Raw genomic sequence first — 22,686 nt, forward strand, 5'->3', positions numbered from 1 at the left:
CAGATGGTGAGCCTCCTGGTTATTGGACTCAAATTACATTCATTTTGACTCCAACAATCAGTTTGGGGGGGCTCATTATCTGTCATCATAATCTCAAACGAACAGGGCCTAATATAGTAAAATTGCTGATTAAACAGAAGAAGCTTGATGCCATTCTCATACAGAAGGCTCATAAGGTTGTAGTCTGACCTTCAACTCTAACTCGAACTCAAAACCCGATCCTTGATCAAGTTTGCTACATAGCGGGCGACCCAAACAGAGCCAGCCTCCGTGCAACAGAATGAGTGGGTATGGCCCTCCCTTTCGATCGATAAAGCAACATCTGGAGCCTGCTCCGAAATCTGCATGCATAAACTGAATGAGATGGAAGCTTCACATGAAAATGAATAAAAGCTGTTAAATAACCAACTTCTCCAAAAGCTTAAGCTGTCGGAGAAAGGCGTTATTTATCTTTTATACTTTAACACTCCCCCGCACGTGTGGCCCACTTGGCAAACACATGGCACATGTGGTCCCACTTTAGGCCGACCATCGCATGTGGATTTTTGCTATCCGGGAAGTTTGAACTCGAGACCTTTGCTCTGATACCATGTTAACTAACCAACTTCTCCAAAAGCTTAAGCTGTCGGAGAAAGGCGTTATTTATCTTTTATACTTTAACACTCCCCCGCACGTGTGGCCCACTTGGCAAACACATGGCACATGTGGTCCCACTTTAGGCCGACCATCGCATGTGGATTTTTGCTATCCGGGAAGTTTGAACTCGAGACCTTTGCTCTGATACCATGTTAACTAACCAACTTCTCCAAAAGCTTAAGCTGTCGGAGAAAGGCGTTATTTATCTTTTATACTTTAACAAAAGCATTTTGAGTAAACATAAAATAGGAACGGTTCCTAATAAGCTTGTTAGAAAATTTTCTTTTTTCTGACAAAGTACAGATTTCATTAGTAGAGATCAAATGAGCAAATAATTACGGTGGGGGCAGAGATTGCTCCACACTTAAAAGGTTCTAGCCTGATGACCAATTCCTCTACCCAGAGGAACGAAGGCCCCAAACCCAGAACAAATCTTGACACTCTCCCTTTAGCCGGCGGCTCCATTGCACTGTCACTACACGTGGGTATGATAGAAAGAGAGAAGATGTGAGAGGTGCAAACAAATGCCTTTGATTTCATAGACGACATTAGATAGACTCCACATGCAGGGGGGAATTGGGCTGCACCCACAAAATAATGCGGGATGAATCGCCTTTAGCGTGAAGAGGAACGTCCATGTGAAGGATCAAGTTTAGGTGAAAATACATAAGGAGAGCTTGAGCCTCCACTTCTAGGGTTTGGTTGGTCCATAGGGAACATGAGCAGGATGTCACCAACTGGTTCCAGATAATGCCTTCCACACAAGCAGGTCTGGAAATACCCAAAGGCACCACCTCAATGTTGAATTTTAACCTGTGTTGCATGGATTCTTTTGCCCCCTATCTTAAAACTGTGTCGACACATTTCGGATAATGCTTTCCACACTAGCATGTCCTGACTCACCCAACGGTGCCACCTCAAAGTTGAATTTTAACCTGTGGTGCATGGCTCTTTGCCCCCAATCCCGAAACCGTGTTGACACGCGAATCAGACATGGATTCACGTGGGACACATCCAAATTCTCATTGTAGCTGTGTCCCGCACGAATCCTGTTTTATCAGGCGAATCTTAGACATCTTTGTCTCATTTAAAATGTGAATCCTGTATATTTTCCCATTAAATGCGTTTTCTTCTTAAATTTTTTTTAATATATAAAAGCACAACCCATCTTCTCTTAATAAAAACCATAGCAGCTCGACCTTCCACCCTCGAACATCGACCCCCTCCTCCCTTCTTCTTTGTCTCTCTTAATAAAAACCCTAACATCTCGACTTCCACCCTCAATTTTTTCATGAATTCGCGCGCGCACGCGCACACACACACACACACACTATATATATATATATATATATATATATATATATATATATATATATATATATATATATATATATATATATATATAAGAAAAGTGTTGGTGCGCTTGAGCGCACCAGAAAAATGGTGCGGTCAAGTCGTTATGATGCCTCCCATTGGTTTAAATGTTTGGGTCCCACATACAGGAACCGATGGGAGGCATTATAACGACTTGAGCGCACCATTTTTTTTTGTGTGCTCGAGCGCACAATCATTTTCCTCTATATATATATTAAAAAAAATTATTTTATTTAATAAAAATTACCGAATCCACGAATCCTACTTTTTGGGGTTTGCCAAATCCGAGACCTCGAATCTGGGCTGCATCCTGACACGCGAATCTAAATCCATACAACACAGATTTTAATGTATTGTGGGGCAGAGGGTCCATTTGGGCGTGTGCTTCTCTTAGCTGATTCGATCCAGAGTAATCATGTCCCATTTATGGTTGATATATTGAATGGAATAGCTAGCCCACAGCAGAACCGAACTCTTAAACCTCCCTCACAATTCCATCAATAGAATTCTCTTTATCATTGAAGTTTTTGCGGTTTCTTTCCAGCCACAAAGACCGTGCAACCTGAATTGATCCTTTGCCATAGGGTTTGGCCTTTCCCATCCAGGTGTTTGCAATTCCAACCATCCACAAGGGGCATAAAAGAGTAGGGGAAATCCCAAGCAACATCAAACCATACATTCCTAGAACATTTTTTTCATGCCGTGTATGAATATGTGGTTGATCGACTCTTCCTCTTACAAAGGGCACACAATTCACCACTTGACATTTCTTGCATTTCAACGTCAAGCATGTTTAGCTTGTCGTGAGGAACCCCAAATCTTGGACTGGGGACGAGGGGCTGGAATCTTTAAGCAGAAATAGAATTATCTATTGAGTAAGAAGTTGTGACACGATCTCAATTTCCTCATCCTTGTGATTAGGATGACAAATCCACCTCCAAACAACCCTTCCCAAAAATCTCTCAAAACAATCAAGACAAAGGGGGACTATGACCCAACCATACTTCTCCCAAAACCTTACAGCCACCCCCTTCGTGAGGAACCCCTAATATGAGGCAAACTCCCCTTTGATGCTACTTACGAACTTCCAGATACCGAAGCCTCTACCAGTACTTTTATCTCCCTCTCCCACTCATTCCACCCCTCCCATACTTACCCACAATGATTTTTCTCCAAATGCTCACTCCTCTCCCAACCTCCACAACCACTTACGCAGCAATGCATTATTCCTTTGATGAATGCTACCGACCCCATGCCCCCCCTGACTTAGGCCTGCACAGAACCTCTGATGTAGCCATTTTGCCGTGTTTCATCATTTTCCATTCCTCCTTACCTTCCCAAAGGAAGTCCACTACATCAATACCAGGAAAACACTGAATGCGGCGGCAAAATGCGGAACGCGGCCAATGTAAAAGGGAGTCGAGTCGGGGGAGTCCACATGATGTGGGGGAGTTTTAAAACTATGGTGTAGAGAGTCTCTTTCTTTGGACAGTCCTTGCTCTATGGCCTTCGCTACACATGAAGCAACTTGATGTCTTTTCATAAGGCTTGGGGCTAGATCATTTCATTAGACTTCTTTCTTTGCTCTTATTTAGAATCAAACCTCGTCTTTCCCACTTTTCTTGTCATGGGTGTTGGCCTTCTCGGAAGAAACCTTCCACCCGGTGAACTCCACCATCCTCTAGCAGCAATATGTGGGCCTTTACTGCTAATAACGAAATTGTGCAAATCAAATGTCAATTTTTGGCCGTACTTGTTCTAACTTTTAACTATCCATTTGCAGATCAGATGGCTAGGATTGTCTGGGCAGTGAGATTTGGACCATGCCTGACTATAGTGTGCCATACTGGATGACGAGTTCCAATTCCAGTACACCAAGTACAACAGAAATTAGGGGAGACTACCAACTCTTGTAGCAGAGGACTGTTACTACTAGCTTGTGTCTCCACGTTGATTAAGTTCACAATATTACCTGAATTCAAAGTGAAGGAAGATGATATTCCTGCTTGGTTTTGGTTTATATATTTTACTTATTTTTCTTCCAATCAACTAGTTGAAATACAAATGTTTAACCGAATCTCCCAAGTCATCAGGCTTATTTCATGAGTTGTAAATATTTGGTTCTTCCAGTAGAATGGAACAGAGCCTTGACAACTTTTTCAATGTAAGAGTTATATCCTTTTTTTTAATAGCAATATAAGGGTTTTATCCATTTGCAGAGTTTTTTTTTTTTTTTTTTTTGAAATTTGAGACTTATATTAATCCATTAGCAGAGATTGAGTCCAGTATTCACCTTTTCAAACACAGTCAATGGACCCCACTGATCATCAATGCCGAACAAAAAAGCAATTTGATTCTGATTCCCTTTTACAAACGTCCAGTCAGGTTCTTCTGAAAGCTAAAATTGCAGGAGCACAGTTAACACAAGAAATCAATTTAGTTCTTAAATCCATACAACAAATCATACTGACTACAGATGCAGAGAATTTGTGGATTTCTCTTCTGGAAGACAGCTTATTTAGAACTAAGAATACAGACTCCATGGAAAATTAGAAGTTTCCTGGAATGGGTAAGGTCCAATAAATTAAGATCGAAACTAGATGCAAGTAGATCTGAGAAAGAGTTGAACTCAGCAATCGGTAGTGAGTTTGAAGTTTGAATCAACAATAACTGTTTTTCACCCTAAAGCACCTAGATCGTGTTAATCAAACAGGCCTGAAATTACACCTAGGTGCCATTTATTTAAACCTGTGAGTCTGTGTGATAACTGATGAAGCAGTCTTCACATGCATAAATAATAAATTTATTGCTTCTAGTAGAATCCTTTAATTATGGCCAAGTTAAAACAATAAATAGTAGATAAATGGGACTGTTTAATTTCTTAAAATGGCGTAAACTAATATAACTTGTGCAGGACAAAGGAATCCTGTGGTTGAACCAGATTAAAATAAATAATCCCAAGTCACCATATGAAATGTGTCACATCGTTCCATCAGAGAAATCTAAGAGGTACTCCCTCCTTGCTGCCTAACCATTTACCTATTTTGAATATAGCCATAAAAAACCCTGTATGTATACATTTTCTTTTCAATTTGAATTTTACCAACTTACTTTCTAGGGTGTATAATGGGATAACCAAATACTTGTAGATGCATGCCTTATTCGTAATGGCATTGACACAATAAGATACCAGAAGGTCCAGAACTAGTAAATGATATTTGTAAGATATCTTTAACCAGATTGTATAATATTAGGCCAGTTGTTTTCTGAAATACTAACATATTATAATCTTCTGTCATATAAGAGTAAGAGAAATGTTGCCAGTACACTTTAAGGGTTGTATGGATCCGACAAAATCGATTTCAAAATTATCTTTCCACCATTTAGTAAACTCATTTTCCATGGAATCAAAGGTAAATTGAACTATGCACCACAAGGCTGGGCCCACTGCGCAATCAAGCATAGTTGTGTCATGTGTTTATGGAACCAAAATGAAAAGCCATAAAAGCCTACTATGGAGTGTAAAATATTGCATGCAACCGAGCCCAACATGCAACCAATTGTGATTTGTGCCACACGGCTGGCCCCATACTGAAACAACCATGGGTTGCATCAAGTGCCAGTGGGCCAGGCATCTATATCCAAAGAGTTTCATCTGGAAGGTGGGAACACACAAAAATGTCTTATTTCCCACTAAGTTGACCGTGATAATGGCCTTTTCAGGTAAAATTGCCCACTTAACCTTAAATTAAGAGAGGTGGGGAGTAAAACAAGGGCATGGGTACCTTAAAGGCAATACTCAACACGAGGCACCACCTAAAAGGCTAGGGGAGTTGAGAGACTCTCATTTTGTTAAAAGATAATTTCCATGGAGTTGGCTACCAAACAATAGAATTCAGATTCCAGTAATATAAGAATGAAGAGATTTTCTAGGAAAACAATTTTCATAACAATCCATTTGAAGGTATTCAAATTTTCAATTGAATCATTTTTTGGGGTCTAGATGACCCCTTACGGTTACTGGAAACGTCCTAGTTGGATGGCAAGCTCGCTTCGGAAGCGAAGTTCTTCTCGCTTCCCAAATTTAGGGGAAGCGCGCTTCCTACGTGTTTCCTCTTAATTAAAAGTACGCTTCCTATTTATGTGATTATTTCATCCTAAAAGAATATTTTCTCCTTTTGATGATGTTGAAGGAGCATATTTAAAAAAACAGTGCATGTGAAACTTGAAAACTCATCTTAATTTCCAAATAAAAATTATGTGGGTCTTTTTCCAAAAACTTAAGAGGGTGAGCCTCGGCACAACGGTAAGGTTGCTCCATTGTGACCTGGTGGTCACAGGTTCGAGTCACGGAAACAGCCTCTCTGCAAAGCAGAGGTAAGGCTGCGACGCTGCGTACATCTAGCCCTCCCCAGACCCTGCAATGGTAGGAGCATCGTGCACTGGGCCGCCCTTTTTTCAAAAACTTAAAATTGAATATACATGAATAAAACATGTGAAACTATAAATTCCTAAAGCTTGTGATTCCAATCAGACACGAAGTCTTCTTTTCTACTTGTAATCCTTACCTATATTAACCCTTTCCCCAAAACCTACTACAGTACGACTCTTCATGTACTTCTTTTTAGCTTCCAATGAGGCTTATTACATGCTTCATGTTGACTTTCAATGACTCTCCCCACACATTTTCTCTTTACTTTCTTTAGAGCTGTTCACTTCCCATATTTTCTCTTTTCTAAACCCTTTGTTTGCCGCTTTCGCATCCTGCATCTCTTATCGTACTCGCTTCCCGATCTGGCAACTATGCCCCTTACCGTATAAAGATTTTGGAAATATTAATATTTTCCACAAATTTGGCATGTTGTAAATACTAGGAGATAATACCCAGCTTAGGGAAACTAAATTTAATAACATGGTTCAGGATCTTTTTAATAAAATCATAAAGCTAAATATGAATAGCATGTTACAGATAGGATATTCATACTGCATCCGCGACATGTTTTTGAACAAAAGGAAGAGTCATATTGACATTCCCCATATCTGTATCGATATTTGAAGAAAGATAATATGTAAGGTTATTTCAAAGAAAATGGCTACCAAAAGGCATATGCTTGCTCACAAGAATATTATCAAGCTCATAACTGTACCAGATAGTGATGGTTATGTAGAATAAGAAGTTAAGATAAATGGGCAGAAGAATTCACAATAAAAATTGGTACCTTTTCAAACTCTGTCAGCGTCAAATATAAGACGTTCCGTATTGTATGATACTGTGCATCAACAAAAATATGCTATAAAAATTAATAAATTGTATCTACATTTGTAATAGATTAAATGGTTTAATGCAACTTACAAGGCAACACTTAGAATTTGTAAGTGACGTGTAGATAATCTTGTAGAATATAACAGTTTTGATTTTATTAATAGATTGAAGGAATTTGAAATAAGCAGAACCTACCCCAACATCAAGAAAATAAACTCAACAAGTACATGAGGAACATAGTTAAAAATGAGTTTAGCTCTATGAGTATATTTGTATTCACACACCATCAATATTCAATCATAGGGGTGCCAGATGGTAAAAGAAATCCAGAGTTTTAATGAATGATCACATACAGAAAAAATCCACAACATTTAAGTTGGTGACACCTCAAGATATGATTGAACACCATAGCTTAGTCATATGAACCACTATTTGCGACCACGGTTTCAGGTTCGACTGTTCAAAGCCCCCCAGCTTGCCATTATAAAGGAAAGTTGGCATATTATAAGTTCTCATAAAATTCCTACAATTCCCTTACAATAGGCAAGAGTGGGAGAGAAGAAAGCTAATGTCATAAATTAAGGAGCGCCAAGGAAATGTCCATACATAAAATACTGAAAGTAAATTTTTTTCAATGTCAGTGCCTTGGATGATCTATATAGAATTTTACGGAAAACAAATGATACTGGAAGTAAACATGACATTGATAGAGACAAGGGTAGAACAACACCAGTTTACAGCTGCCAAAATCACCAAATCATATGGCAAAAGGTTATGGAATTAACATTACTTCTCTGAATGGCAAGCACAAGGCAAAACTTAATGTAAATAGAAAAAACATTGCTCAAAATAATAGGACCAAGAGTAAGAATTACCACATCAACATTGAGTTAGAGCAAAATACTCATTCACCATGATTAGCCTCACCATGACTCTGTCTCTCCGATGTAGTACTTTAATTTATTTTAAACGCATATTCAAGTACTTCGAAAACTTATTTGTACTTATTCTTATAACCATTGAAGACTGCCTTCAAAAGAAAACAAAATGCTAGGAAGAGATGAGTGTGTATAGGGCTGGCAACGGGGCGGTGCGGGGCCGGATGTTGCCGTCCCCGTCCCCGCTTCGGGGATTGTGGGGAATCCACGTCCCCGCCCCGCGGGGAAAATCTAATCCCCATCCCCGTACAATCTCCGCCCAATGAAATAAGAAATGTGAGAACTGCTTACATATAAAATATAAGACAAACTTAAATCATAAGCATATTTTTATGGAAAATGATATTTGCACAACCTCAGTTGTCTTTTCATCATTAATTTGCTGTGAAAGCCTTTGGGAAATGAAATGATCATTTGATAGATCTTCAAAATTTAAATAAGTTATTTTTTATAATGTAATGAATCGGGGCGGGGCGGGGCGGGGCCAAGGCCCTCCCCGTCCCCACACCGGGGAATTTTTTACATCCCCGCCCCGAACGGGGCGGGGCAGATCCCCGACTTTCCGGGTTAAATTGCCAGCCCTAAGTGTGTAACCCTTGAGGCAGTGGACACCACGTGTGTCGTAGCAGTAGGAGCGACCGGGTGGTAAGTAGTCAGACCCTTGATTTTTTAATTCTAAAATAACAAAATACCCCATTTTAAAGATCAATTTTCAAATGTATGCCATTGTTTGCATTGGCATTGTGTTTCACCACTCAACCAGTATGACACCGAAGGAGGTTACGAGCAGCCAAAAAAATGGATATAGAATTACAAAACTGAAACCCTCTATCATTGCACTCGTGACGTCTCCCCGCTCAACCACCCCTTCCCCTCCCTTTCCCCCTCCTTGGTATCCCAAAGGCTGCTCACACTCATGAGGTCGTATTCCTTGCACTACTCCAAGTTCTCAATAAGCCCGGGATAGAGGAAAGTGGAAAACAGACTGATAATCTAGGTAAGATGCAAGGGTAAAATCCGCATGTCCTTTTCTTTCCAAGACCACTAATGAATGAAGCTAGCTCGTTCAGTTCAATTGGAAATGAGGTGATCACCCGTTGAATGTTAGTGAGAATCTCACATGCCTTCATATCATTATTCTTAAGAAACTACCAACACTATTGTTGTTGTATATATATATATATATATATATATATATATATATATATATATATATGAGGAAATGAAGAATGTGCAGCTGCACAGATAAGCTGTCTGTGCATGGCTGTCTGTGCATAGTGGGGGCCACATTTTTTGGGGGATCCAAAGCATTCATTTGAAAGGCCCTTCCATGGATAGGGTGTGTACCAAAAATCAGCCCTATAGGATCATCCTAACTAGACCTGGCAAACGTGACCCGTGCCCGCAGGTCGGCCCGACCCACCCGCAAATTTGCGGGCACGGGTCTGAGTTTTAGTGACCCGTCAAAACTAACCCGCGGGTGACCCAACTAGCAAAAACACGGGTCGGGTCGGGTCAACCCGCGGGCACCCGCAGGTCACTTGGCTTTTTTTAGGGTGGTGATTTTGTTATGCTAATCTAGTTAGATGGCTTTTTTTCCTAATGCAAAGGATGGTGATTTTGTCATGCTAATCTATTTTTAAGGGTTTGATGCCTGAATAGGTTACGGCTGGCACCATAGAATATAAATAGGTTGTGGCTAGCACCATAGGTTGATCCCAACCCTCCGATTTGAATGTTAGAGGGTTGATCACTTGATCCTAACCCTCTATAGATCAGAGGGTTAGGATCAACCTATTGAAATGATTTTTGGGGCACAAACTATTTAGGCTGTAGGCCATCTAATGGACGGTTTGGATCATCCCACGGTGCCGGCCATACCCCCCATCAAAATCCAGTGATAACATTTTCCAAAATAAACAACTGTTTGAATTTGCGGGTGACCCGCGGGTCACCTAAATTCTGACCCGCAAAAATGCGGGTCATCTCCTGACCCGACCCGTGTGACCCGCACCCGCATCACCCGCGGGTTGACCCGGCCCGACCCACCCGTTTGCCAGGTCTAATCCTAACCCAATCAAAGTTGGAGGGGAAAATGGACAGACGTTGTTTCTGCCCATTTTTTCCCTCCACAAATGGCATGGTTAGGATGATCCTAAAGGGCTGATTTTTGGTACACTCCATATCCATGGAAGGGCCTTCCAAATGAATGCTTTGGATTCCCCAAAAAATGTGGCCCCCACTATGGTTTGTGCAGCCATGCACAGATAGCTTATCTGTGCAGCTGCACATACTTCATTTCCTCATATATATATATATATATATATATATATATCTGTGTGCTCGCCCGCGCGTGCGTGTGTGGCGTGCGCGTGTGAAAGTGGTAATTTTTGGCTGATATAATAATACCACTGCATCAAGAAATTACTGAAATACCCTTATATTGCAAACCAAAAATTGAATTTTCGTTCCGGGGCATTGCCCCCCGCACCTCCAACGCGACCAGCGTGTGTGTCTGCACATTAGTCCGTCAGGGTGATGAATCACTGCCAGAATACAAGATATTTGCACAACATTGAAGGTAGAAGAGATGTTAATGTCATATTGTACCTGAATTCGATGTTCCAACCAGAATTTGTTCCTTGCGCGAGAGGACCATCACTAGATCTCTTTCCATTTGACCTATGATAAAGTTGGACATGCTCCTTGTGTTAGTCATTGCTAGCATCAATCTCCCTTCACACTTCTTCATGTAACTCTACCATCCTTTCTATCATAGCATCACCATCATCGGTATTTTCTCAATTGAAGGTGGTGGTGCAAGTTCTAAAGCATGACCTGTAAGCCCGTAGACTCTCCCAAAATTCTTTTCCGTTGTGTGATTCTTGGAACTGTTCAAAGCAACTTCCAATTGAGGAAGAACAAAGACCCATTGGGGTGAATTTTTCCCAACGAAACTCCTCAAGGGATTCCCCAAACATCTATTCACAATCTGTATCTGCTCATCCATTTTAGGGTGATAGGTGCCACAATACGAAAGTCTGGATCCTAACCTATTTCATAAAGTTCTTTTAAATGGCTTAAAAATTTAGTGTCCCTATCCAAAGTGATCATCTTAGGGATCTCATGCCAGCAGCCAACTTCCCCAAAGAAGAGAGTGGTTACATAAGCAGCGCACATTGTTTTCTTGCATGGTATAATGTGAGACATTTAGGAAATCCATCAACCAGAACAAATATGAAATCCACACCTCATTGTCCTTGGCAAGCCTAACATGAAAACCATGTTAACTTTCATCCATGGAGCCACTGGAACCAGCAAGGGTGAGTAGAGACCAGTATTTTGGGCTTTTTCATTGGAAGCTTGGCAAGTTCTACACCATTCCATCACATGCATAACATCTTTTTGGAGCTTTAGCCAATATACTTTTTTCAGCCAATGCAATTGTCTTGTCTTTTCCAAATGTCCGCCTAAAGTCTCCACTAGATTTGCAAACAAAAAGTGAACACATTAAATAAGAAGACGAAAGGAACGGCAACCATAGGAAGATTCTTATTGACTCGATAGGGCCAAAACCGAGTCAACACGGATGAGTCGATGATTGACGTGGGAAGTTTCTAAATAGTGACTGGAAACAGCTTTGAGCAGAATCTAGAAATAGCTAAAAGAGAAAAGGAAAAACCATCAATGAGTACAAATGACATTGTAGATTCAATTAAAATTTGGCATATGTTTAGCAATGCAATTTCACTTTATATAGTATAGGGTGGAAGATTTCACCTGCAACAGGTGACTGCATGTAGCCTCAACTGCAGTAGAAGACCATGACTGGCCAAGAAGTTTCCTCACCAAAAACCGCGAAACCGAAATGGGAAAGAATCCCAACAGCGCTATAATGGAACTAATAGAAGCACTAAGAATTTGGGACCTGAAATTCAAAAAGATATGAAATTTAAGAACTACCAAAGTGTATAATTGAGGAATTTTTTTCCTTCTGATGAACAACATAAAAACAAAAGGATTGGTGGATAATGTGGTCTTTCTGAAGATAATTTAGATGACTATTGCAAAATATGATGCTAAATTCCTGCAAATATTGCACAAACCAGCTTCGGCATCTTTACGGCACGTTTGGCTACCATGAATTTTTTTTAATGATAAATCAGGGTTTCCAGTGGATATGAGGGTGAAGTGGCTACAAAAAAAGTAGGAAACTAATATCTCCGGTGACGAAAAGCGGCAAAAAATTCATCACGAGAGACGCTAGTTTCCTGGTTTTTGTTTCCTGATTTTTAGCCACTTCACCCTCGTCTCCACTTGGAGACCCCTGATTTATCTCAACTCTCTCTCTCAACTCAACAAAGCCTTGTCCCAAACTAGTTGCACGTGTAGCAATACCTGAATGGGACTTGGAGTAGGGTTGATCCTTGGAGGATTTTAGGGTCACGTTTGACTACCATGAATTTTTTTTTTCATGATAAATCAGGGGTATGGTAGCCAAACGTGACCCTAAAGTCCTCCAAAGATCAACCCTACTCCAAGTCCCATTCAGGTATTGCTGCACGCACAAGCAGTAGAATGTCTAAATGGTAGCAAAATTTAACAAAAAGTAAGGCTAAGAAACTGTAATCACTATCTGACACAATGTAGCTGCAGTATTTAGGTTCCTTCCTCATGAAGTGATTAAGCATATGATGTTCTAATGATCATTATTTTGTTTGTCAATGCAAATTTAAGCCACATATGAACATTCTTAGCAGATTGTTATTAACAAGATAACAAATTTGCGACTGGTTGTGCTAGTGTTGACAGATTTATGCATGAGTGATGATCAAAAGTTCAAAACTACTGAAAGAGATAAGTAGCAACAAAAGGAGCATGACATCGACATCAAAACTCCTCAAAAAAGTCATCTACATGGTGGGCAACCCGGTGTTTTGAAAAGACTAGACATGCCAAGAAAAATTGTCACTTTGTTAGAAAAAACGCAAGCCGACCCCAACTAGTTTGGGACAAAGGCTTAGTTGAGATGAATTTATTAGAAAAAACGCTGGAGTACCAGGATAGCATTCATCAGAAGAGAGGCCCAACTACCCAACCTACTCATAAAAGGCAACAAGTATAAACACATCCAAATTTCCAATCAGAAAATTAGCGATTGTAAATCCATTCCCGAACTTGAGGGGGAGTTTGAAGGTGAAAACCACAAGGTATACATGAATTCAACAGAGTCACCAACATAAGAACAAGGTGGGGGTACAAAGAGTTAGAAGCCTACCACTGTCGCAACTACACAAGTTGAAAATAAAGATAACTCCAGAATATATGGTGACATTTCTAATTAACAGTAAAGAAGTTTACGCTGTAATAATCTCAAGTATGGACTGCCACGAGCTTTTTGTTTTCAACATCAAAAATGGATAGAGCCCTATAAAATATTGCACCTGTATTTCCAAAAGATATGTTTGGAGGATTCAACCTTTGAAATCTGAATAAATGTCAACATGGTGACATTACAGAAAAAATAGAAAGTTGAAAAAGAAGGCTAGTGGCTAGTCATCACCTGTTGAGGCAATCTCTTAAAAGTTTCAAGGGATATGTACGAACCAATGGAGTGCCCAACCTTCAGGAAGAACATACAAGTCAGCCACTTCATATAGGAACAAAAAACAGAACTAGTTTAAGTTCTAGAATCTACACAAGGTATGCAGAGTCTTCTGACTACCTTGATTTAACTAAAGCCAAATGGAGGCTTAAGTAGGCTTAAGACAGCAATTATTCTAACGCAGATGGATCCAATTTGGGGATCTTGATAATAAATTGAGAAATATAGAAGCATCCAATATCTTAGTTTCAAGTAGTAAATACAACCTATTGATTAAATATTATGATTTCCATGGAAATGACAAGTTTACTGCCAGCTGAAGGAGACCAGCCATCACTTTTATTAAACAACATGGCCTGTGGACTGTGGGGACAACACATGGTGATACCAATGATATGGGCATGGATTCAAATGTCAGAGGACATGTTTCGGTTTGATTCCCCACTGAAACAAAATCCTGTGGAAGTAACGTCGCTATAATGTCAGCCAAAGATTTCGGTGGCATGTTTCAGCCATGGCGACCGAAAAGCTACCAAGACCAAGACAGTATAAGAAGTTCTGGATTTTGGTTGACATGTCAAAATCCCAACCAAAGTCCATTAAAAACCCTAAATTTTCGACATATTTGCATTGGACGTGTTTTCTTTTTGAGTTTTTTTTTCCCTTTTTTGCTTGTTTCTTTGATTAAGGAGCAAATGCATCAACTTATTGTTGATTTGTTGCATTTGTGCATGAATTAGCACATAAAATTTCATTTTCATGGATTTTTGTATTGCGAAAAAATGCAATTTCTGTATCACAAAAAAAGCTCCTATTACATGCTTTGGGGGGCTTTACCCTCCCTCCTCTTGTAGTCGTAATAGATGTGGCCCCTTTGGGCCCATATTGTAATCGCAAGGGACCATAGGAGTATACATGAGAAAGAATTTGAGGCATAAATATATTAACTTCTTTTTCTTCTGATTGGTTCATTTATTTGCATGGGCACACCTAGGTCCAAGCAGATGCAGCGGAAAATTAATCAATCCAGCTATAGAGGGGTGCCCAAGCCCAACATGCTAAATGAACTAAGAGGTGATGCCCCTGTTACCTCTTGGTTGGATTTCTTTGGGTCTCTTCTCATCCAAACACAATAGCCTTCTGTTAGGGCTCTAAAAAGATCAGAATCCAATTGTTAATTAGAGATTCCATCCACCTGAATAGTTTTGTATATGTTATTTACTCTGATTTTTAAGAGTTGTCTTATGAAACAGCTAGATAAGTGGCATGGACAGTATTAGACTAATATAAATTTAGTATTATGCGACATTTGAAGCCTTGGAGAAAGGTCGAATGAGCTTCAAATGGAGTTCATTTTATGCTAGATAAAGGATGAAGGATCCAGAATCATGCCTCCATGGGATCCTTACTCCATGATTAGAATAAGAAAAACAAGTTTGAATCAATAATAATATATCAAAACTGAACACAATAGAGAAGTTCCTACCAGTACTATAGGAATGTCTTTATTTTGAAGCTCTTGCCCGATAAAATTCACCTGCAAAAAGGAAAATTGAATTGACTACAACAAAGCAAAGTCAAATAATTGAATTACATGCAAGGGTTACTAGAACCAGTTGACATCTCCCTCTAATGCACAGAGCACGAGTACTGTAACTGCAATTGTTGATCTTGTGGGCCATCAAAACAGTGTACCAGATTGCCTAGAACCATGCCAAATGGTTATCCTGTGTGATTGAGCATTTAAACACCAATGGTCAAAGGTTTTTTCGAAAACTCTAGATCAGCTTTTTTTATCTAAGGGTAAGACTGCCCCTTCAACATAGAACCAGGCATTCTCATACGCTCTTGCAGTGCCACACAATATCAACAATCCTGATCACCACACACTCACACACACATGCCATGTGTATGGTGGCTAGAGAGTAATATGGAGAGAGTTGAACTAGAAATTCTAATTGTAAAGCAAAGAAAAACGACAAGAAGAAAGGGAGAAAATGGTGGATCAAAACTTAAAATAGAATACTAAGTTTATTAGATAAGCATGAAATAAAATATAGTTTCTTTCCAAGGCAAACAATTCAATGCTAGTCAATTCCACATAGTAAATAGTATTCGGGCATGCACAACAAAAGCCTACGACTTGCAAAGAAAAACTAGGTATAAACAATAAGCTTGAAGGTATATAGGGAAAACCATTAATTGTCCAAATGTCGAAAATATATCATGTTCTTCATTGAACGCTCTCTTAATGAAAAAATGGTACAGCAAGAGTTCACAAATAAAACAATACCTTATGATTAATTTGATCTTGTAATGAGAAAAGGTTTCCACGCTCCCAGTTCTAACAAAAACGCAAAGAGAAATCACCATACACAAAGAAAAATGTTAAGTTCACACAGTTTAATACAGAGAAAATCAACAAAATAGAACTACACTGATGTTTATTCAATACAGAGGACATGCATTAGAGGGCATTTTGTATTAGAAACAACATAAGAACGCAGATATGTTACATTAGGAAAGAAGAATAAAGCTGTATCTTTTATAACACACTACAATCATTTAGACTCCTAAATTAAGAGAAGTGGCTAAAGCTTCCAGAACAGAACAAACTACAATAAAACCCTTTAAGTAAGGCTATAAAAGTAAATGACTGATAATGTAAAGAACATTTAGACTCCTAAATTAAGAGAAGTGGCTAAAGCTCCCAGAACAGAACAAACTATAATAAAACCCTTTAAGTAAGGCTATAAAAGTAAATGACTGATAATGTAAAGAAAATGATTGAACTAAATGACTAATACATCCTAGAACAGCCTACACCCTTACAAATACTTAACGCTTGACAATAAAACCCCTTAAGTAAGGATATAAAAGCAAACGACTGACAACGTAAAGTAAATGATTGAACTAAATGACTAATACATCCTAGAACAGCCTACATCCTTACAAATACTTAACGCGTGTACCATATTGCGGTAACATAGGTAATATACAAATAGAATATAATATCGCATTCATGAACTACACCTGTCTATCCTATAGATACACTCCTTGGCAGAAAATGTGGAAAGACAAACATAAACTCTTATAATACAACATCATTTAACAATAAAAATTCACCAAGCTATTTGGAAGGAAATAAAGTGCATAATGCATGTATGTGTGCATACATTTATCAAAACAACCGCTCTAACCCCAGCACCTCATGTACTGTCATTTCCAGAAAAAATATCAGTTCAGATGTTAAACCTTAATAACCTAAATGTATGCTACTTCTTCAAGACGTTAATAATCCATAGCTCTGCCTCTATCAGTATTCAGCAGTAAGTAACATGATTAATCAAGCAAGAACATTTAGGGCACGTTTCGCTACCATGAATTATTTTTCATAGAATATTAGCTTACCAAAAGGTAAGGGAGGGTGTGAGAGGGAAAGATACGAGGACTGAGTGAGGAGAAGGTAAGAAAAGCCTAAAAAACCAGGAAACAAAAAGCTCCACTCAAAATATGATTAACTTTTTCTGGTTTTTTAGCCACTTCTCAGCATCTACTCAATCGTGCCCTATCAAGTCTCTCCTTCATCCACCCACCCTACCCCTCTCTCACCACTAGGAGAAACTAATTTATCGTGAAAAAAAAAAAAATCTTGGTTGCCAGACATGGACTTAAGGAAGATTTCATGGCTGTTGAAGGAATTAACTTATATCTCTAATATTGAAGCCTAAGAAAATTAGTTCATTGTTTGTTTGTGCATGAGTTCATATAGGAATAACTACCTTTCTTGTCTGGGAAATGTATCCAATTGCTGGAGGTAGACAAAAAGAAACATAAAGAAACAAGCAGTGGTGAGATTATAGAGGTCATCTATAGACTTCGAGTACCAAAATGGAGGCACCAATCTCTTGCCTGTTATTGATGCATTTCCTTCAAGCAAGTCATAGAGTGCTTCAACAAAGTCTTTGTAGAATGAAACAACACCTGGGATGAGCAATACACTATGCACATAAGAATAATCCCTTGACAAAATTTAAGATGAAAAAAAAAATCAAGATTACAAAAAAATGTGAAATAAATCCCTCTTTACAATTAGAACATGGGTTAATCTACTCAACCAGGATTTCCAGGAATAAATAAAACATGAAGTGACGGATCTTCTGAGTGCATCTCAAGTAGTTCGGTCGTAAAGCTGCAAAACAACCAGATCAAACTAACTTTAACTCGTAACACAGCCATCTGCCTATTTACATAGAAACACGAATTCCAAATCAAAAACAAAAAGGAAAAAGGAAAAACATGAAAAACTAACAATCACCAATTCACTACCATATTCATTCAGGGAGAGAGAAATGAGAATGCACCTGGAAACACTACACAATCTAATAGAGGCGTGTTTTCTCCGTTTAGACAGCAAAGTGTGTCCATCCATTTGGCTACTCGTATAGCTGGGAGTAGACATTGCCCTGAGCATAAGATTTTGAACCTAGGTGAGTTAATTGTACATAAGAGTGGGTATTATTTTGGTGAATTCAAGGTCCATGCTCTAGGAGATTATTTTTCCTTTCAACAATGGTGAATGTTTTGTGATAGTTATGCATAAGCATCCGATGGTTCTTTAAATGGTAACCCTAGATCTGCTGAAAAGTTTCTCAAATAAGCAACTAAAAGGGTAAATTGATTGGAACGAATAGAATCGATTAGAAAACAGAATCGAGAAACGAGTACCGTGAATTGCAGAAGAGAAGAGGAAATAAGCGAGAAACGCAGCTGACAGAGGGAATAGAAGCGTGGAGGGGAATCATTAGATTCCTGATTTCAGTTTAGTCTTCTATTTTCTGACGTTTTCGTGCACATATGTTGCCATCACTGCAAATAGATCTGGGCCGTTGAACTGATGAACCTTCACTGGACGACCCGGTAGGTCCAGAGATCTCAATCACAAGATAAAGGCATGCAAAAAAATCAACGGATTAGACACATCTTAATGAACGTGTTTTTTATATCATACTTGATCAACGGCCTAAAATCATCCAGTGATGGTAGGAACATGGGCAATAGACCGGACTTGTCATGGCTAGGGCTGCAACAAGCCGAGCCGAGCCAAGCATTGGGGTGTTTGTGCTCGGCTCGCTTAGTTTGAGGCTTGGCTCGTGTTTGTGACAAGTTTTTTTATTTTTTTTTGCTCGTGTTCGGCTCCGACAAAATTCAACAAAGCTCGAGCTCGGCTCGTTTAGTAAACGAACTAGCCCGAGCCGAGCTTTTAATGAGCCAGGCTCAAGCTCGGTTGAATTCGGGTTCAGCACGTTTAGTATGTTAATTCAGCATACGTAAGTATGTTAATCCGATGGCTAAGTACTGTTAATTCAGCATACGTAAGTATGTTAATCCATGACGCATCCACGGCAGGCCCATCATGTGAAAAAACCAATAGTGTAATCACGAATGACACATGACTAAGTACTGTTTCTAATTAAAATTCAGGAATGCTTCAGTAATCAGTAGGGGGGGAACCTCATCATTGTAATAGGACAGATCTGAACCGTCTATCATGTGCCCAAAAGTCTCACTAATCCCGCAACCCTAACATGTCTGAATTGAACCGTTGGCTATATGTATAATTTTTAATCTACATATTCAAATTCAACACCAAAAAATCTACATTCTTTGATGTTACAAATCGATGATTGACTTGATTTTTAGATCTCAAGAGATCCAAAGCAAGGCCTATGAAATAAACAGTTCTGATCAACCAAATGTGGGATCTGAACCTACCATTTTATATGATGTGTGGGCGTGATGCCTAGTATTTTCAAAAATTACACTGGGCCCAATTCATAGGTTGATCCAAACCGTTCATTTGTTGGGCCTCAACATAGATATCCTATAACCCATAAATCATCTCAATAGAATGATCCTAACCCTCCGATCTATAGAGGTTTCTATAATATGCAGTACGTCTGACCCTCTGATCTAGACGGACTGCACATTATACTTACGTATGTGTTATACATAATCCGAGCTTTAAAGTTCGGCTCGGCTTTATAAACTGAGCCTAAAAAGTTCACGAGCTTGTCCAAGCCAAACTATACAAAGCTCGGATTCAGCTCGTTTAGTAAACGAACGAGCCCGAGCCGAGCTTTTAATGAGCCGAACCCAAACATGTTCATGATCCGGCTCGGTTCATTTGTAGCCCTAGTCAGAGCTTGCAATGTTCATAGACCCATTGCCATAGACTTGGCATAGGTGTTGGAGGATCGGGACCATTGATCTGGTTATAGGAAATGATATATTTGCCCCCTTTTCTTCCCGTGGCCACCTCCTTGTAGTGTAAAAAGATCGTCAGAAATATACTAGATAGAGTGGCCCGGGGAAGAAAAGGGAGCAAATGTGTCACTTGCTATTATGTTGGTTGATATATTGGAGTATAGAAAAGAGCGTCTCATATTTTTAGCAAGTGATCAGCTCAATCATGGCCCACTTAGATCGCCCACTTAGATCACCCATTTGTTGGAATTCCTTGTCAAGTCAATTTTTCATGGGGTCCATTTGGTTGTACCATAAATTGGAGTTTTATATGGGGAAAAAGGGATTTGGTAAGGACTTTCACATAAAGGCATTTGGCTGGCTGGCTGGCTGTTGCATGAGAGAGCAGCCACACATGATCACTTGTCAGCAGATTTTGTCTTGTTCATTTAATTTATTGAGGTGGTTGCTCTCTCATGCAACAGCAGACCACGAAAATGCCTTCCTGGGAAAGTCACTATCAAATCCCGAGAAAAAAACAATGGTTGAAGGAGATACCATCCTTTCCTTGGTTGCCAATTATTATTCATGTGACAGTCCTAGTTAGGCAGCCGATTTTCCAACCGTTTTTAACTGTTTGTCTTTCGTTTAAAATCAAGAGAAAGAAAAGACGAAAAGGTGTGGAATCTATTTCCCTTTCCTTCTACTTCTATGTAAGGCACATCCAAACGGACCCACAAGTTATCATAAATACTAAAGCACTGTTTATTTTGGATTTTTAGAACAGATTCTAGTCCAAAACTAATTATTGTGCTTAAAATTAAACATAAACAATCAGTTCTCGAAATCCAAAACAAATAGTGCATAAAAAATAGGGGCGCAACTCGGGTCGGGTTGAGGCCGACCTGGCCCGGCCCGAGGGACCCATCTTTCCAGCCCAGACACGACACGACTTTAACCCAACCAAACTGAGTTTTTATGGTTAAAAAATAATAAAAAATTATTAAAAAAATGTCTGGTTTCACTCGGGTTAGGTTGCCAAACCCTCAACCCGAACCTGGCCCAGGTTTTAGGTTTGGAAAAGTCAACCTGAACCCGAACCCGAACTCAACCTGACCCGACCTTTTTCCGGGTTGAACCCAACCCGAGTTGCACCCCTATTAAAAAAAAGGTGGTTGTTCGGGCCTTTTGATGTAGGAGCATCCCCTGGACATCTTACATCGGTCCATACTTGCTAATTTGGGAGGCCTACTTTAGGTTTTGCTTGTTTTCTTCATTACTTGCATGTAGGAGTAGTTTGGTTATTTTATATTTTTTTTTGTAAATTTTGATCATTTTCTTTTCTAATACGGGCATGCTTGTCTTTTACAATATATGGGAAATCTATAAAAATGTAATTCCTTCATTTTGTAAGGCTTTTGAATGTGAATTAAAATTTGAAAAAAGAAACCCAACTTTGGGAAAATTGGAGGGAAATTTCTTTTTTTCTTTTTTTTCGTTTGATGGGTAAGCTGAGATTTGGTGGAGACCCCTACCGGGGAAATTGGAGGGAAATATCTTCTTGCAAGGAGAAGGTTTTCTTGTATATTTTCATGGAAATTAAAGGCTTGAAATTTGAATTTGCTTCTTCTAATCCAGCTCATTTCTTCATTGTGAATCAAGGAAATTTCAGTGTTGTTGTAGATCTTGCATCCCCTCTCAAGACCCTTTCCCACACGGGCTCACTTTTTCAACAGATTTTGCCTTATCCATTTATTCATATGAGGGGCCTCTCATATGCAACAGCCAGCCGCAAAATGCCTTTCTGCAATGGTCCCAAGCAGAGACCTTTTGGAGATTTTAAAAGCTTGTTAGGTAGGACAAGGTGAGTTTGTAACTATTATCAAAATATATGGTTGTGTTGATATCATTTCTCTGTTTTGAAAGTCATCAGTTAACTCTATGTTTTGGAACCTAAAATATCAACCACCACAAGATTCACCTGTTCAATTAAGCCACACACATTTTCTAAGTACTATCAGCCCCTTAGTGAGAGTTTAGCAATTTTATTTGTGGTTAATGTTGAAATATTGATATGATTGAGGTTAGACATACACCCGAAGGACTCTTGAATCAAACTTTTTATGGATTTCCAACAAGAATTAGAACCTCGAGTATTCTAAGAGCTCGTATTAGGGAATGTGGTAGTGTTTCCAAGTAAAGACAATATTGCAATGAGAGCTGGTGAAGATTATACAAATGCTTAAAAGATGAATCAATGAAGGGCCCTTCAAGTCGCTTTTACCAAGTAAACCTCGTTTACATTGGTCAAGTTATTGCAGTGAGAGACAGTGAAGATTATACAATTGCTCAAAAGATGAATCAATGAAGGGCCCTTCAAGTCGCTTTGACCAAGTAAACCTCTTTTACATTGATCAAGTGATAATGATTTTTTCTTGAAAGAGGGCTCCGTTTGGATTGCCGGAATCAAGAATTAGATCAGCATCATATTTTAATTTATATTACAATTCTCTCTCTAGTGGAATGAGAAAAAATTAAATTAAAAATTTCATTCCAACTAGGATGGAATCAGAACACCTCCTCTTCGGGATGAATTCCGCCCCAATGTCCATTCTGCCCCTTTG

The 22,686-nt window shown here is 39.2% G+C and overlaps 1 protein-coding gene across 3 annotated transcripts; it reads right to left on the reverse strand.

Annotated features, from left to right (window-relative positions):
* Positions 1 to 15: 15 nt before the first annotated feature.
* Positions 16 to 18,682, reverse strand: LOC143881885 (alpha/beta-Hydrolases superfamily protein). 3 transcript variants are annotated; one of them, XM_077385215.1, is made up of 13 exons: positions 18,545 to 18,682; positions 18,181 to 18,282; positions 17,935 to 18,008; positions 17,729 to 17,800; positions 17,599 to 17,627; positions 16,110 to 16,160; positions 15,303 to 15,353; positions 13,775 to 13,834; positions 13,573 to 13,655; positions 11,992 to 12,139; positions 7,230 to 7,280; positions 4,304 to 4,408; positions 89 to 341 (listed from the first exon to the last, which is right to left on the reverse strand). In XM_077385215.1, the coding sequence occupies exons 1-13, from the start codon at positions 18,619 to 18,621 to the stop codon at positions 198 to 200; spliced, it is 1,047 nt and encodes a 348-aa protein (XP_077241330.1). In that variant the 5' UTR covers positions 18,622 to 18,682; the 3' UTR covers positions 89 to 197. The 3 variants fall into 3 exon arrangements, 2 of the variants coding, with proteins under 2 accessions (XP_077241331.1, XP_077241330.1); XR_013252036.1 differs by having other exon boundaries at positions 204 to 341; positions 4,304 to 4,401; XM_077385216.1 differs by lacking the exon at positions 4,304 to 4,408 and having other exon boundaries at positions 16 to 341.
* Positions 18,683 to 22,686: the final 4,004 nt, after the last annotated feature.

Source organism: Tasmannia lanceolata, unplaced genomic scaffold (genome assembly GCF_043159265.1).
Source record: "Tasmannia lanceolata isolate RefF3 unplaced genomic scaffold, GAP_Taslan_0.1 ptg000007l, whole genome shotgun sequence".
Taxonomy (NCBI): Eukaryota; Viridiplantae; Streptophyta; class Magnoliopsida; order Canellales; family Winteraceae; genus Tasmannia; species Tasmannia lanceolata.

What these genes read in the sequence shown, in the direction of transcription:
- LOC143881885 (XM_077385215.1), bottom strand. Translation starts at nt 18,621, where the DNA reads ATGATTCCCCTCCACGCTTCTATTCCCTCTGTCAGCTGCGTTTCTCGC. An exon ending in AAGACATTCCTATAGTACTG is followed by an intron (nt 13,835 to 15,302) that starts GTAGGAACTTCT and finishes TTCTTCCTGAAG; the next exon opens with GTTGGGCACTCCATTGGTTC. An exon ending in CATTGACTGTGTTTGAAAAG is followed by an intron (nt 342 to 4,303) that starts GTGAATACTGGA and finishes TTATGCATGCAG; the next exon opens with ATTTCGGAGCAGGCTCCAGA.